Source organism: Armigeres subalbatus, chromosome 2 (assembly GCF_024139115.2).
Source record: "Armigeres subalbatus isolate Guangzhou_Male chromosome 2, GZ_Asu_2, whole genome shotgun sequence".
NCBI lineage: Eukaryota > Metazoa > Arthropoda > Insecta > Diptera > Culicidae > Armigeres > Armigeres subalbatus.
In genome coordinates, this window is record NC_085140.1 from 114,701,188 (window position 1) to 114,717,912 (window position 16,725).

Below are 16,725 nucleotides of genomic sequence, written 5' to 3' on the forward strand. Positions count from 1 at the left end.
TGTATTTTTCTTCTATCATTCTTCCAACATTGCATTGGAATCTTACTGTACACACTCCAGTGATCAGCAGTTACGATGGATTAGATTCTATTACGAACTATACTGCCGCTAACCGCAAGTCGAGCACATGTGTATATGGAGGCCCATATACAGATGTGCTCGACTTGAGGTTAGCGGCAGTATAATTAAAACAACATGATGCTAATTTATACAAAAATTCATGGATACTGTGTCTACATATCTGTGTTTACATATCTATGTTTCCGTCAGGTAAATGATAAGAAAGGCAATGAAGGCACAAATCTCCCAATTGGAGGGAAACGTGCCAGCCTGAGCCAACTTTCTGAAATCACATCAGTCTTTCAAAATGGACCTCAAGTGGTTCTGAAATCACCAGCTCGAATGAAACAGCATCTACATCATCATAAAACGAGTAACGTATACGCATTTCGACCTTAACAGCGATGCCTTCTTCAATGTGCTGTACTTCACTCGACTAAGACGAGTAGTAACTGATTACACCGGAGGGGAGGTCGATTTTCAGACCGATACTTTAAACGAAACGAATGCGAATTGTGTAATTTATTTTTGTGTATATTCAGTTCTTGAATATTCATTTTTTTTTAAATTTTGAAATGGACAGTTGTTGTTTTTTGCCTTTCTCGTACTAAGTATTTTGTATTGCAATTTGTTTTAGAGAAATCGGAAAAAAGTATACATATATGATATCAATAAATAAATGCCACAAGTGCATATAATAAGCGTACAAGTCGTACGTAACATATTTCGCCTCGAATTTTGTTCGTTTTGGAATAGCAGTTATATTCCTCCATTCACTTCATCAAGCTCTCTGCAAAATTAGGCAATTTTCAATACTGCTTCTCACAGTATTTATTACTACTATGTTTAAACCCTCAATACATTTTATTGCCCTCCGAAACGCATGCCTCACCTTCACCTTCGTTTGGTTCCATAATTTACGTTCAAGTGCAAAATTTCTAAAACACTTCATCGTCCTGTGTCGCCGTGATGTCATAGCGTCAAGCTGTCTTCGAAGAGTCCGGTAGGTTAGTAGCATCTTTCGAAACGGCATCCGCATAGTATGACATCAGCACACTATGGCATTTCGGTTTGGCCCTGTTCTCCAGCTGAGATTTATCCGGTCGTAACCGAGTGGTGTGGCTGCACTGCCCTCCGTATGCTAGCTGCCTGCATGATATCATCATAGGAAATTACTCCGGCGGCAGTGAGGCTCTTCTGATTACTCATCCAAACGTCGATAATTCTCCCCGTTTTAATTATTGTGTTTAGATTTATCGAATTTTTCGCATATCATTATTTGAAGCTCAAATATGGAAAGTGTGTAATCGGGCAACCATGCGTCTCCACCGAGCCGCTTCAGGGGGTGGTCGGTCACCTGCCTTGATGAAAAGTTTCTTCCATCGAACTTCGCACTGGGAAAGCTTTCACCCAGAGGAAAGTTTTCAAAAGGCTTTCATCTTTACATTACGTCTTAGTTGAAAGCATATTCGGTCATGTGTATGGGTATGCAGACTCCAAAGGGCTTTCGTACGTTTTACCACCTCTCTGGTGCGCATTCGTGCGGCGCATCTCTTGTAGGCTCCGTTCTCTCTCTCTCATCATTGAACAGGTTCCAGCAACAGCAGCAGCAGCAACATGGTGGGTATTGTTGTTCGCCTTTCTCACCAACACACCTATCCCGTTGGGGGGCCGTCGTGGTATCCACAGGATTCTCCGGCGCTCTATCGGCTGCTGCTTGGAAAGGAGCAGCTTCCGTTTTTCCGTTCATGTTTCTGTTGGTGTGACGTTAGTGTACCTTGTTCGCTCACTGACTGCTCTGCTGGTTGACAGGTAGTTTTGCTTTTCCTCGGGTCGATTCGGGCGGCTGTTTGAAATCGCGATTAGTGCTGGTGCTTTAGCTGGATTTAGTGCAACGCATTAACCACGGTGGTAGTGTAATTAGTCGGAGCTGATAGCAGTGGTTAAATTGTGGTGTTTATTGTAACAGACAGTTGGGTAGGAACTCTGGAGATAGCATCCTGAGTTTGCGAAGGGACTGGGAGTTCTTTGTAATCCAGTGTAAAGTTCGACAGCAGAGTAGAGGAAAAAATAAGGTTAGTTGGTGGTGTGAGTACCCTATTAAAGGGTGGGTTTCCTTAATATATGGGGAGCTTTGGAGCTATTTTGATCGTTTGTATGTGTTGTTAGATGGTGATGAGAGCGATGAGACGTAGATCATCATGAGTGTTGGGTGGTCTTGAACAGTCACTCTCACTCTCTGTAGGTTCTAAATTTTACGATGTTCGTTTAAAATAGTTTGCTAGGGTTGTACTTTGGAAGATTGTTTTTGAATTGATGGAAGGATAATTATATAGATCAAAATATATGTTAGGAATTTGAATCAATTTGAAGTGTTTTTAAAACATAGATAAACTGTATAACACCGTGTTGTTAGTACGGATGATAAATCTGGAGGAAACGTTTAATCAAACGTCGACCGTAGATAGAGCATGCAATGAAATGTGAGCCGTTGAATCTCAGCTAGTATATTTTAAAAAATCACAAACATTGGTAAAATTGGTTTCAATTTTCAGCATTTTCCAATATATGTAGAATTATGATGTCCAATTATGATTCTGGTGATATATACAGGTCCGATACTTTCAGGAATCCTCCGGAAGCATCAATCTCGGCCACTTGACAAGAAAAAACAATATCCTTCATCTTTGCATCAGTCTACAGCTTTTTTCAAGACATTATTTTTCAGAAAAATATATATTGGAAATCATGATGTCTAACGCTTAGCTTTACAAAAAAAAATCTGGATAACATCCGGTTCCAGCCAATACCAATAAAATCATATTTAAGAGTGATAGAGCTCAGTGTCTTGAATAATAAAAAAGTTTGATTCTCTGATCGTCAATGTTTGTGATTTCATGAAATAAGCAGATTTTTCGAAAGGCATCGAAATGTCAAAGGAAAACCAATTCCAACGGAATTGAATGCCATAAGTCTACTTTTGGTGCAAAATGCTGAAGTTTGATACCCAATCCATCATGGGTGGCCAATATCCTGATCCACCTAGCGCTGGTTGTGCCTTTCTCGTACATTAGATATACTATAGATAGTAGAATCTATAGATGAGCGAAAGCATGGTTGGGTTCGTTTTTTGATCGTGTACCAGGCGCATATGACATCACACTCCTTAATATGTTCATTGAAGCCGTGACGTCATGCTCGTTTGGAGACACGTTTGACAGTTCGTTTGGAGATAGAGGATTTATCTTCGCTCATCTATATATTCCACTATCTATAAGATATACTAAAAAACTACTTGAGTGAGAATCTCTTAGCGTGCTTTTTGTATATAAATCGTATTTTGGCCATAACTTTTGATCCCATAGTCCGATCTGGCCAATTTTCAATAGGAAACAATGGGACAGGATTCCCCGTCGAATGCAACTTATTGCAAACAAATCGGATCAAGATAAGTGCCTAAAAGATGAGTGAGTTTTATTTTGCGCACATACATACACACAGACAGACATCATCTCAATTCGTCGAGCTGAGTCGATTGGTATATAACACTATGGGTCTCCGGACCTTCTATCACAAAATCGTCTTGGAAGTGAATATATAGCCTTTTCGTTACACCTTGGTGTACGAGAAAGGCAAACAAATGTACTGCTTACTTTCAAGTACACTGGACCCTTTTTTTGCTTGGTTAGATTGTCACAAATTTTTGATCTACTTTAGTTTCAACAGCTAGCTAAATACCTCTTGATAATTCATTGATTTTTGTGCATTTTTACGTGATTTTTACGGTCAACTCAATGTTTTAACAAATTCAAAATACAGGAAACTTTGCACAGTGAGAAGTGTGTTCCTTTCTCATTGCTTGCTTCGCGTTTTTCATTCTAACGTCTCACTGTGAAAAGTGTGAAATGACTGTAAATGAGAAGTGTGAAATCAAAACTAACTTCTAATGTTCAGGGATCGTAATTCTCACTCATTTTCACGAGCAGGGAATGCTTCCTCACGCTTATTTTTGCTGAGAACTCAATTTGCGGGAAAAGAAAAAAAGGTTTTATGAAAGATAACCATTTCTCCCTCACTACCAGTGCCGCGAAAAATTGATTTTCTCATTTGCTCACTCTTTTCTTCCTTTTCGTGCCGTCACCAATCGCAAAAAGAGTAGCATTTATGGAACAAACCACCTAATCTTTACATACCGTCAATGTGGTGAAATGGCTTAAGTGACCGCATCCCATCGCCAGTTTTGTTGATGATCTAGGTTCGAATCCCGTTGTTGTCATAAAATTTTTGTAATTGTTTACCGAAAATTTTTGCGAAAAGTGAGTGAGGCGTAAAAGTGATGAAACGAAAAAAGAAATTCATCAAGTAGGCACGATTTTCGCTTATCTTCTAGGTTTGCTCTAGAGAAATGAGAGATGGGAGAAAGATGTTTTTCACTGCAAACTCCGAAAAAAGATTCTCCTCCGACCCGAAAATCGCTTGATTTCGTCTCACGTCTCACGAAAAGTACGAACCCTGCTAATGTTCTAATTTCTCTATTCTCATGAGAAGTTAGAAGTGAGAAGATAGGAATGAGTGATTAAAAACGACATTTGAAATAATATTTTTGGCCATATAAATCATTTGTTCAAATGCAGTTTTGGGAAAATGCCATTTTGATTAAATAGTATTTGCTGATAAATAAATTGTTGAAACAACATTTCCGCCATATTGAACTATTAATTCTAACAACATTTTCGTCCGTATGAATTGTTAAGCCATACAGCATGTCCGTTTAAATGGCTTTTTTCGGACAAACGTCTCATTCGATTAATTGATTTTCAGTCAGATAACCCCTTCGGCCAAAAGTTCAATTAAACCAAAAGGAACTCGGCTAGAGGACTTTAGGCCTAACGGCCAAGTGGCATTCGGCCAAACGACCCTTCCTCATTTGACCGAATAGGACATTTGGTCGAATAGGACATTGGGCCAAATTGGACATTTGGCCGAATAGGTTATTTGGCCGAACATAGCATTTGGCTGAATAGGTCATTTGACCGAACATGTGATTTGGCCGAGCAGTGGCTTTTTACAGTGAGAAGTGAGAAGTGAGAAGTTCGACGTCTTATTTCTTACTCCTCATTTCTCACTTCTTACTGTAAAAAGTGAGAAGCGCGAAGTGAACACTGAGACGTCTCACTTTTCCCTTCGCACTTTTTACTTTTAACAGTGAGATGTGAGAAATGACGGGTGAGAAGTGAGTAGTGAGACGTCTCACAGTTAAAAGTAAGAAGTGCGAAGGGGGAAGGAAGACGCCACTCATCGGACCTATTCGGCCAAATAACCTATTTGGCCAAATAGCCTATTCGACCGAATGACTTATTCGGCCGAATGGCTTATTCTGTAAAATTATTTATTCGGCCAAATTGTTCATTCGGCCTATGACCCAACTGTTTTACGAAAATAAAAAATGATAAAAGTGTGCCGCAACTGCACTGTCGTAGTTATGTTATGTTACAGTTATGCTTGAACTGACTCATATCGATATGGATTTCATATGAATATGGGACAGTGATGCTTGCGATGGCAGTGAAACTGTCCAACAAAAGGTGCATACCCAACAAATTCCTTTTGTCGCACGAAATTCTCCGAATGAACTTCTTTTTTATCAATAATAAGTTTGGTAATTAGTGGCCAGTTATTTACTCTACATTTTTATTCCCAGTAATCTTAGTGTAATATTTATTGAAGCCAGGAAGTTTAAGTCTTCCTTAGCGTAATTTTCGTTATCTTTACATCCTCCACAGTATTATTCCTACTTCTAGTGTAATAGCAAATGCCAAGATTTTTTTTTACTCACTTCAATTTTGATTCGTCTCGTTTTCACAACACGTACAGTTCAAAACATGCACCAAAAACTAACTTTTAATAAATTAAAATCAAGAAAAAAAAACTTCGTGCTATATTGTGAGTGCTTGTATTGCTGTGCGAGAGCATTATGAATGTTTGATGCTACTTTTTGATTTCCTGCTCAAACTCTAAAATCTACCGAATAATTATAAATTGAAACGAAAAAAACGATATCTTGTTGACCAAATATATTCAGCCAAAAAAGGAAGAAATCGACTGTACCTAATCCAGTGACACACCGGAAAAAATCTGCACAGGTGAACTGCATCGTTCCAAAAATAGTTCCACGTCAGAAAAACTAAAATGCTTTTGTGTGCACTTCAATGCCCCGGGTCTCAACCCCATCTAGCATCTCTGGACCATTGTGGATAAAAACATTTTCATCAATTTTCACAAAGATATAAATAACTTTTGAAGGAGATCAAAAGGCTCAGAGCTCGATTCTCAAGGAAACTTTGTCTTATTTGGTATAAAGTTTGCCAACACGATTAATGACAGCAATAGAGATTCCTAGTGCTCACTGCTCACACTATGTTTTAAGATTTTCACGAATTTTTCTGTAATTTTGATTCGATCTTCTGTGTACTGTTTTATCTCCTAAGTTGAACATTACTTTACTGAAAGAAATGATTTAAAAAATATAAATAGTTATTTGTTTCAAATCCTTTCATCTTTTCTTCCTAAGATAATATAAAATTATACTGGTCAACTGTTACGGATTAAAATTGACTTGATGATAAGTGTCATACCGGAAAATATTTTATTCATGTGTTTTTTTATTTTTCTTCCAGGTATGTATGGACGAAGCATCAGAAGAATCCAAATAGCTTCTCAAGCACTCTAAATAGATAGAGTTTTCCGGGATTCCATAGTAAGTTATGCTAAAATTTTATAATTTCAAGGTCTCTCCTTGCCCGTTGTTTCATGCGAAAAGCAATTGATCTTAAATCAGGTCCCAATCATTAACTGTTGGTTTTTCAAATTGTTTGCCATGGACGTCATCAAACTTCTTAAATCTGTTGTATTTCTTAAGGAGTTTCTATTATGTAGTCCCACTTGATACGTCTTCCGTTATTTTCTCCTCTTGCTCAGCAGCTCTGAGATGATGATGAGACCAATGCTCTGATAGACAAAGTTGTAGTATCATTCAATCGTTTCAGGTTTTTCTAATTGTAAATAACTCTTGAAACATATTTGCAAATAAGTCTCATGGCACCGAAATGACACTGAACTGGGCAACATTATCTGTAATTATCGAACCATCATGCGCTTGAAACAATATTCCTATTTATGCCCAAAATTTCTGACCCGCCCTACCGTACGCCTGGCGATCCGCGGAGGGATAAGACACAGCGCCACCCATTCTGCCGCTGAAACAAAGTGCGTGCGCCCCCAATGCATCGAAGCAGCATGTTCACACGTACAGGTTGGTGAACACATGGAAAGACGCATTTTTCTCCTCTCCAGAACAACGTCGTCATCGCCATCGTCGTCACTAATTGTCGAGGGGGGTTGGGTTGGGTTGCCGCTCGGTCAGTTACCACTCTCGCTCTCGTTACCTTGCGCACCGGATTCGCACGTTTATGTGTTCTCTCCGCTCCGGTTCCAGCCAGCTCAGCTGCTCTGATACTGCCGTTGTTGCTGCTGCTGATGGCGCTGCCTGGTAGCTCACACACAATCGGTAGCGCGTACACACGGGGTTGGATCGGGTACTGAGACCTGGACCTGACTGGTTGCATTGAATTTCCTTTATATTTAGTCTCTGAGTGGAATCCGTATCGTTCGAACCGGTCGATCCGCCGCCGCCGTCGTCGTTGTCGTTGACGTTGTCCTCGCCGTTGTTGCCGTTGTCAAACCAGTATGCCATTGTGTTGCAACACAGCTCAGTAGGTGAAGGCAGTGTTGTAAAAGCTCCTGTGGAGAGTGATTTGTTAGTTTCCGACAGTCGGCGATATCCGAGTCCTGGCGGTTGGACTACTTGCCAGGTCCTTCCTGCTGCCGAATTCGACGGTGTGAAGTAGAAAGTGTCCCTCCGTGGAAAGAGAAGCGAGAAAAAAGTGTACCGTTTTGGGAAAAGGTAATCACCTGGTGTCAATCTGCGGTGTTTGGGGGTGGTGCTGCGGAAAAGCTTTGCCACCCGTTGCGGTTCTTGGGGATTGGGGCGGATGAATGCGTGAGAGTGCATAAATCTTATTAGCATCGTGCGGAAAGCTTCCTCCTATCACCAGCTCACCTGTAGCAGCTGCATCCACGCTCGGTTGGTTCTAATTTATCACGCGAGTGAAGGGAGGATTAGCGGGATGTTTTTCACTAGATCAGTGCATTTGATCCGGGATGAGAAATTGGTTTCGTTTCACGTGAGCTGCGTTAGTATTTGCTGCGGTCGTACGCGATAATTATTTTTGACTGGAAGTTGAGTACCCCTAAGTGGCGATATATCACCGAATGTAGACTATTCCGAAAAGCTTGTGCACATCCAAATTTTGATAGGATTTCACCTTTTAATAGTGGCGCTGAAAAATCACATCATTTAATAATTATGATTTGAGGGATAATTCCTGTAACAGAGTTACTAATATTATAGAACATCCCATAAAAAAATGTGCTTGCATCTATATAATTAAAAATGAGTTTAGGTTCCCTTCTAGATTATTTAACTCACTTAAGCTTTTGCATTTTTGAAATGCGCTCTCCATATACCATGCGTTTCCATGTGTTTAGCAATAAACCTGCCTTTCTTTGCTCGATCTTTGTTTTCGACACGAAAGTCATATTGTTTGAAGCGCCGCGCTAGATCAATTTTCGAACAATTGTGTTGAATTGCCTAATAACTGGCATTATTGTTTTTAAAATATAAAATATTTTAAAATTATCCTCTAGAAATATCGGGGATCCCAACACGAATTAATCAGAAGTGAAAAAAAAACTTGAATCAGAGCGATGTGACTTGTAACAAGGAGAACCTAAAGAAATATTCATTCGACGATAAAAGAAGAACATTCAGACCTTTTTCTTGTCAAGTGGCTATTGATATAATTTTCGATTGTTTACGGGGGCTGCCAACACCTTTTTATAACTGATGTTAAGTATAATGTGTGACAAGCTAACATAAGTCACATAATTTTCAATTTTTCATTGGTTTTATTTCGGTGCAATAATGTGAACTGAGCTCATAATAGAGGCAATAAAAGAAGCAATAAAAGAATAAAACCCAAAGATAAGATATTGCAATAGACCGATTTGATTTGTCATTTCATCGATAAAAGTCAACGAAAAATTCCAAATAGAATCTCACTGTGATGTGACCTTCCAAGAAAAAGGCAGACCGTAACGCAATATCAAATACACTATATCGAAAACGTATACACAAAGCCAAAATAAGAAGATGATGGAAGGGATGGATAAAATGCTAAGTGAAATTGACAACAATTTTTTTTTTTTTCTTGGAATAATTATTGTCGAGAGTTTTATAATCACTTTGCAAATGTAATGAAATAAATCTTTTTGCTGGAAAGGCGTAAGTCATTCAAAAACTCTTATAACAATTATTATATAAATTGATTTGGGAGTTTCCACGATTATCGATTTTTTTAGAATTTCATCAGAAATCGATCAAGTCGGAACTGAATTGCAATTTGAGCGTACATGAGTTTGTAAACTAACATTGTAAGGTGAATTCCTGCCAAAGCAAGCATTTCCTGAGAAAACCATGGTATGTATCCGAAAGAATTAGAAAAACTCTTTTGTCAATCACTGCCATCATTTGTTAGATATATTGTTATATATTTTAACTTGACATATACAACTCTGCAAGGTTTTGCAGAATTTGCTCAAAAATTGCGCTCAAAAAATTGAAGTTGTCTATGCTCTGGGGTCATATTGACCCTAAATTGAATTTACTATAACTTTTTTTTCATTATTTTGCCAATTTTTGTTTTTTCGGTCTGTTTTGAAAGATATTTTTTAGGACGTTACCTAAGATTGATCTTAGGTGGGCGAGTACCTCAATGGGGCGTATGGTGAAGTGAAAACCGGTACAAAAACAATGATTTTTTATGCTAATTTTACTTATATCTGAAAATCCTACCTATTTTGAGCTGCACCTTTTCAAAAAGGTTATGCAGGAAGAACGGCGTGTGCTTTGGCATGAAGCATTGATTAGTTTAGAACTTGATCTTTTGGGTGTGATATATATGAAATATTTCTTTTTTTATGACTGCTCAAGATATTCCGATGTATGGAATTTTATACATTGTATTTGCACAAATTTGATATTTGCAAAACTGATGTTTTTAGAAAAGTTCATCTCGTTGGAATGAACTGTCTTGTGACTGAAAAAATAATAAGGATTTTTACAAATAGGTGGCGCTAGAGTGCTTGCAATATTCTTGCATGAGTAAAATATTGCTCTAGCCCAAGATCCTGCATACCTACACCTAAGTTGTATTCGGCATAATTGTTCAGAATGACCAGGGCTACAAAGCGGTGTTCAGTGTAAAGAGAACTTCTAACCAGAGGTGGCGCTAGTGAGCACTTATATTTAAGTAACAGATCCTTTAGAAATTCCACTAAAAGATCCACTTTGATTACTTTTTTTTCGCTTTTTTTTGCTCCAAATCCAATCATCATTATTCGCGAGCAATCTTGTTTGCGATTTTCAAGGAAGCTATAACGCTTAAGTTGCAAAATCGTATCGTTTCGCTCATTGGCAAAGAATCATTTCCCCCTAGAAGCATTATAAATCAATCATAGTGCAATTTTTTATTATATTTTTTATTTGTTATCATAGTGCACCATTATGGTAATGTAAGAGTGGAATCAATGCCAAGGCAATTATTTGAACCTGGTTTGTCAGTAAATGAACCTTCGGAATCAATGGAACGTCCATTTGTTATAACAATCTAAAAGCAAGATCATGGAAAGTGACTGCACTTTTAAAAATACAGTCCAGAGAACTACTTTTATTCTTAACTTCTGTAGAATATTCTAAAAAATTAAAACGGCCCTGGCATCAAGGGGATGTTGTTGACAAGTTGTCCGGATACTGGTTTTAGGTTGTAGGCAGTCCAGAAGAAATGAAAAAAAAAAATATATTCCGGAATTCCACTGAAATTTGATTAATTTTGTTGAAAAGCCATTTTTTCTGACGAAATTTTTGAACAACGATGTCGGAAATGCTTAACTACTGGATAATCCACGGAAGTCGATTTTGACCGCATATCTTTATTCAATATTTCGAATTTTTAGTTCGCTTGCTAAATTGTGAAATGGCTATCCGTTGACTTGTAGAATAATAAAATTAGAATACATAAATAAGCATTGAATATAAAGATTATAAAGAATAACTGTTTCAGTGAGAAAATAAATAATTTTGCTGTGGAAGCTCATTTTTCTAAAAGGAGGACAGATTTGGTCGAAAGGAGGACGGGAGAACATTGTATGAAAAAGGAGGACATGTCCTCTCAAAGGATACCATCTGGTAAGCCTAGATGCTTTCAACTCACGCGTTTTTTTCCAACACTACCTTCTACTACTCCCGTAGTTTTTCTTGGAAATACGCAGCGCAGCATACATTTGTAGACTAATCGCACATGAATTCCTTCTTAATTGTCTGCATCAGATCCCAGAGAGCGCGTTCGAAAGTTCCCCTGCAAAGATGATCAAGGTTTATAGGTCAAACTTTTTCAGAGGGTAACAGCTTATAATTTTATTTGATTAGTAACTAGTATTTGATATCATTAGATTTTCTTGTTTGGAAAATCTTAAAGTGTTAAGAGTTGATTCTTTTTAGGAAAAAAATAGTAACAGAACCTGAAATATTCAAGAGGTGTCGTAATACTGGCGAGCAGTATTACGATTTCACTGCGAGTGATTAAAATTTGATCAGTGACTAGTATTCAATATCCCTGCAGAGTTGATTGCTAGTTTCAACAACTGATGTATGATAGATGAAGGAAGACTATCAGCCTAAGCTGATGATATTGTATTATTTGCAACATTTGTTTTTTTTTTCAAAGCACTATATTAACACTACGGAGCCAAAATAAACTGGAGGATAAGGAATAAAACATACAGGTCAAACCGTTCGAAAGTTTAATCGTTATTAAGGAAATATGAATCCATTTTTATTCAAATTTATTTCCTGAAAAGATCTTTTTAATCTTTCTTTAAAGATAAACATTGTGTATAATCAGTATGATGTTTGTCATCGGTTTGAGATCTGCGCTCATGGCGGAATGTCTGTTTAAATGCAGACAAATCTATAAATCTTTTTTTATGATAGAGTTTCCTATTGGAAAACTGCATCCGGCGACTGACGAGGGTTTGGTTTAGGGGCTGGGAATCGAACCCATGACCATTCGCTTATAAGGCGAACGTGTAGCCAACTCGCTGAAAAGTGCTCTGATACTAAACAAATTTACAGAATTAGAAATAAATTCACAATAATTAATCAAATATTTGAAAATAAAACTTTCTTCCAATCAACTGTCAAAACGTACGCAGACGTGTACATTCTGCAACGCTCTTTATTTTTGAGAAAAAAAATCTTGTGATACAATAAAGTAGATCCATTAGGAAAGGTCCTATTTATTTTTCAAAAATGGGCCTTTCCAAACATTAACAGCAACCAAATGGTCAACCCTGCTAGAAAAGTTCACTTTGCAATGCTGAATGGCTACAGACGCTACCGTGTGGTGAATAAATTTTCTACAACCACCAGCGCCGACGACCATCATTGGTGCCGCAGGGAGCACAACCGACGCCATCATTGCCGTTCCATTTATGGTTCATGATGCTCTGTGCCAATATGGAGCACATAATAAGACACTTCATAGGATTCAAAATAAAATTTAGAAAATGATTGCAATAAAAATTGCAACGATTAGCTCCTTGTACCCTTAGTATAAATTAGGTTAGATATTTTCTGGTTTGTTGATTTTTATCGGTGATGAAAAATACACAAATTTCCGTTTTTTAATAACGTTTCGGCTTACTCCATTCAGCCATCATCAGATCTGTGATCAAATTTTATTAATTAGTTTAAAATATTCAAATTGGTTACAATTTTCTTTTCTCCCACTTACATTGAAAAACGTTCACTTGCCACCAGTGTGGTTCAATAACTAACCCCCCTGAGTCTAATACTACCGAATCCCTTCTATGTGTTGTACCATGTGCGTCATCGTGTCTACCGAGTTGCTGTTCGTTTGTGTAACGATCGGATTTTGCACACTAGTGCGTTGTACGCCGAGTCAATTCCACCGCATTCTCGTTGTAGGTTCACCGTTGCATCGTTTCCCATCATCTTTATGTGGAAGGCCTCTGCGATAATCGTGCTCTCCTGGTTTTCTATTCGTTCTAAAATTTCCGTATTTCCAAAATCAAAATTGTGTCCTTCTGTCATATAATGTTGTGCCAGGCCAGTCTTTGCTTCCCTTTTCCTTATGCTGGTTCTAAGTTACTTGACTCGTGTTTCCAGCATACGGCCTGTTTGTTTGCCTGAGAGCAGGATCATCGCAGAGGCCTTCCACATAAAGATGATGGGAAACGATGCAACGGTGAACCTACAACGAGAATGCGGTGGAATTGACTCGGCGTACAACGCACTAGTGTGCAAAATCCGATCGTTACACAAACGAACAGCAACTCGGTAGACACGATGACGCACATGGTACAACACATAGAAGGGATTCGGTAGTATTAGACTCAGGGGGTTAGTTATTGAACCACACTGGTGGCAAGTGAACGTTTTTCAATGTAAGTGGGTGAGAAGAAAATTGTAACCAATTTGAATATTTTAAACTAATTAATAAAATTTGATCACAGATCTGATGATGGCTGAATGGAGTAAGCCGAAACGTTATTAAAAAACGGAAATTTGTGTATTTTTCATCACCGATAAAAATCAACAAACCAGAAAATATAAAGTTTTACGGTGACCGAAACCCCACCAAATGAAAATGGTTGATCAAGGAAGGGATATACATCTTGAACGAGTGATTGCGATCAAATATGGCAGCCACGAAAGAGAAGTGCTACGAAGTTTCCAGAAAGTTTCGATAAAATTAGCGAAAACCAACAATCGTGTGAAGTTCTTGCTGAACTGTCGGAAATGCAAAGTGATACCAGTGTGCCTTAACTACAAAGTGCATGTCAATCTGGAAAATGAGGAATCACATAGGCAAATGGAAAAGGTGTTGTTCAAGCAAAAGATCAGAATATTGAGCATACTGATAGCAGATGCGAAAAGATCATTATCCAGATCGAAGAAAGTGAAAGCAGAGTTGGGGAGCAAAATGGACCGGCTACTGCAGAAAGAAGACTTCGAACAAGTAAGGAAAATGGTGGAAAATAAAGCTGTGAATGTGTACGTGGCCACGAGAGAAATTGAGATGAAGAAAATTGAGAAACTCAAGAGAAGGAGAGTCGTGAACTTGAGTTACGAACCAAGTTGGGTGGAAAATACTACCAGTTCACCCATACCCGACTTTCTCGAACGTACACTGATGCTAGGTCCCAACTACAATGTACCGAATCGGGAGAACTTTCCTTACATCGAGATCGTGGCAGACATCGACAAAGCAATCAAGTACAAGGAGGAGGTGGAGGAAATTCGAGCTGAAGTAGTAACGGCAATGTCCAATTTCATCAATTTCAACAAACAACCACGTCACCACCATCAGGAATGGATTGCTAAGGATGTTGGAAGAAGCAGGAAATTTCTGAAGGAAAACCCAAACCTGTTAATCACCAAAGCAGACAAGGGCACCAAAACAGTCATCCTATCGAAATGGAGGAAATGCTACAAGACTCCAGCATACGAGAAAATCTCATTTTATCCGAAGGCACGGGTGTCCCGCAAAATAAAATTAATCTTGGATGGATGGAAAGAAAACAAATACATTGAATCTAAGATCCACAGAAGGCTCAATGTATCAAATTGCAATCTTCCACGCATATACGGTCTTCCAAAAATCCACAAAGAAGGAAGACCATTACGCCCCGTGGTGTCAACAATTGGATCTACCACGTACAGGTTGGCACAGTACTTGTCAAACATCCTGGGAAAAGTCGTCGGAAAAACGGATTCCCATGTTATCAACAGCTTCACTTTCGCAACAGAAGTATCAGGAACGCAGATCGATGAGGACGAGGTAATGTTTTCGCTTGACGTCACATCTCTATACACCAACGTACCGGTGGACTACGCAATAGAGTGTATAAACCAACGCTGGGGAGAAATTGAAGACCATACACCGATCGACCAACACAGTTTTGTGGCAGCCGTTCAACTAGTATTGGAATCAACGCTCTTCGTGTATGGAGGTGTCTTCTACAAACAAACGTTCGGTGTTCCCATGGGTTCTCCACTATCGCCTGTGGTTGCTAATCTTGTAATGGAGCGACTGGAACAAGAGAGCATACGCACGCTGCAGGCTAAGGAAATAGTGATGAAGCTTTACCGTCGCTACGTGGACGATTGTTTCTGTATTGCCAAAACACAACACATAGACACAATCATTAACACGTTCAATGAATTTCATGAGAAATTGAACTTCACGATAGAGAAGGAGAAGGAACACAAACTCAAGTTTCTAGACATGACACTAGACAGGACATCTCAACACATTAAGAAAATTTGGACACCAAAACAGACGAATGGGAGGTATCTGGACTTCCACTCTGACAGCCCATTTCAACATAAACGAAACACCGCGATGGCATTGATAGACCGAGCAATTAAATTAACAGACGCAACAGAAAGACACAACACCATCACAACAGTAAGGCAAATTCTTATGAAGAATCATTACCCACAATGGTTCATTAATAAGATGCTTAAACACAGAACCCACCAACATTACAACACTCTACAGCAAAATGACAACAATAGGAAAGAAACGAAATACGTGTCAACGCCATACATACCATGTTTGAGTGAGAAATTGTCAAAAATTCTCAAAAAGCATAACATTACACTAGCATACCAACCAAGAAACAAAACTAAACACACCGTATTCAGCAAATTAAAAGACCCGATTCCAAAAAACAAAACCAAAAATGTAGTGTATGCAATTCCCTGCGGTGCAGGTGACAACAAAGTCTACGTGGGACAAACAGGCCGTATGCTGGAAACACGAATCAATGAACAGAACCAGCATAAGGAAAAGGGAAGCAAAGACTGGCCTGGCACAACATTATATGACAGAAGGACACAATTTTGATTTTGGAAATACGGAAATTTTAGAACGGATAGAAAACCAGGAGAGCACGATCATCGCAGAGGCCTTCCACATAAAGATGATGGGAAACGATGCAACGGTGAACCTACAACGAGAATGCGGTGGAATTGACTCGGCGTACAACACACTAGTGTGCAAAATCCGATCGTTACACAAACGAACAGCAACTCGGTAGACACGATGACGCACATGGTACAACACATAGAAGGGATTCGGTAGTATTAGACTCAGGGGGGTTAGTTATTGAACCACACTGGTGGCAAGTGAACGTTTTTCAATGTAAGTGGGAGAAAAGAAAATTGTAACCAATTTGAATATTTTAAACTAATTAATAAAATTTGATCACAGATCTGATGATGGCTGAATGGAGTAAGCCGAAACGTAGAAAAAACGGAAATTTGTGTATTTTTCATCACCGATAAAAATCAACAAACCAGAAAATATAAAGTTTTACGGTGACCGAAACCCCACCAAATAAATTAGGTTAGGTTTAGTTTAAGTTAAAAACATTGTAATTCCTACATGGTTCAATTAA

The 16,725-nt window shown here is 38.6% G+C and overlaps 3 protein-coding genes across 11 annotated transcripts in view; all 3 read left to right on the plus strand.

Moving 5' to 3' along the window:
• Positions 1-16,725, plus strand: part of LOC134210699 (neurocalcin homolog) — a 493,920-nt gene that overhangs the window by 132,446 nt on the left and 344,749 nt on the right. The window lies entirely within an intron of this gene.
• LOC134210698 (neuronal calcium sensor 2) overlaps positions 1-16,725 on the plus strand; it is a 413,535-nt gene that overhangs the window by 119,539 nt on the left and 277,271 nt on the right. For 2 of the 6 annotated variants that reach the window (XM_062686916.1, XM_062686917.1), the window contains exon 1: positions 7,643-8,023. The exons of 2 other annotated variants lie outside the window; for them this stretch is intronic. The gene's annotated coding sequence lies outside the window, so the exon portion shown is untranslated. Of the gene's footprint in view, positions 1-1,868; positions 2,136-7,639; positions 8,024-16,725 lie in introns of those variants that run through there. 2 more of the 6 variants (XM_062686918.1, XM_062686919.1) reach the window with 2 other exon arrangements.
• On the plus strand, positions 13,908-16,365 carry LOC134209171 (uncharacterized). The gene is made up of 2 exons (XM_062685153.1): positions 13,908-15,731; positions 16,015-16,365. Exons 1-2 carry the CDS (start codon positions 13,908-13,910, stop codon positions 16,363-16,365), a joined length of 2,175 nt encoding a protein of 724 aa, XP_062541137.1.

Excerpts from the sequence above, each read along its gene's own strand:
- LOC134209171 (XM_062685153.1), top strand. The coding sequence starts at position 13,908 with ATGGTTGATCAAGGAAGGGATATACATCTTGAACGAGTGATTGCGATC. Across the intron at positions 15,732-16,014 it reads GACACAACACCATCACAACA|TGTATGCAATTCCCTGCGGT; the intron begins GTAAGGCAAATT and ends CCAAAAATGTAG.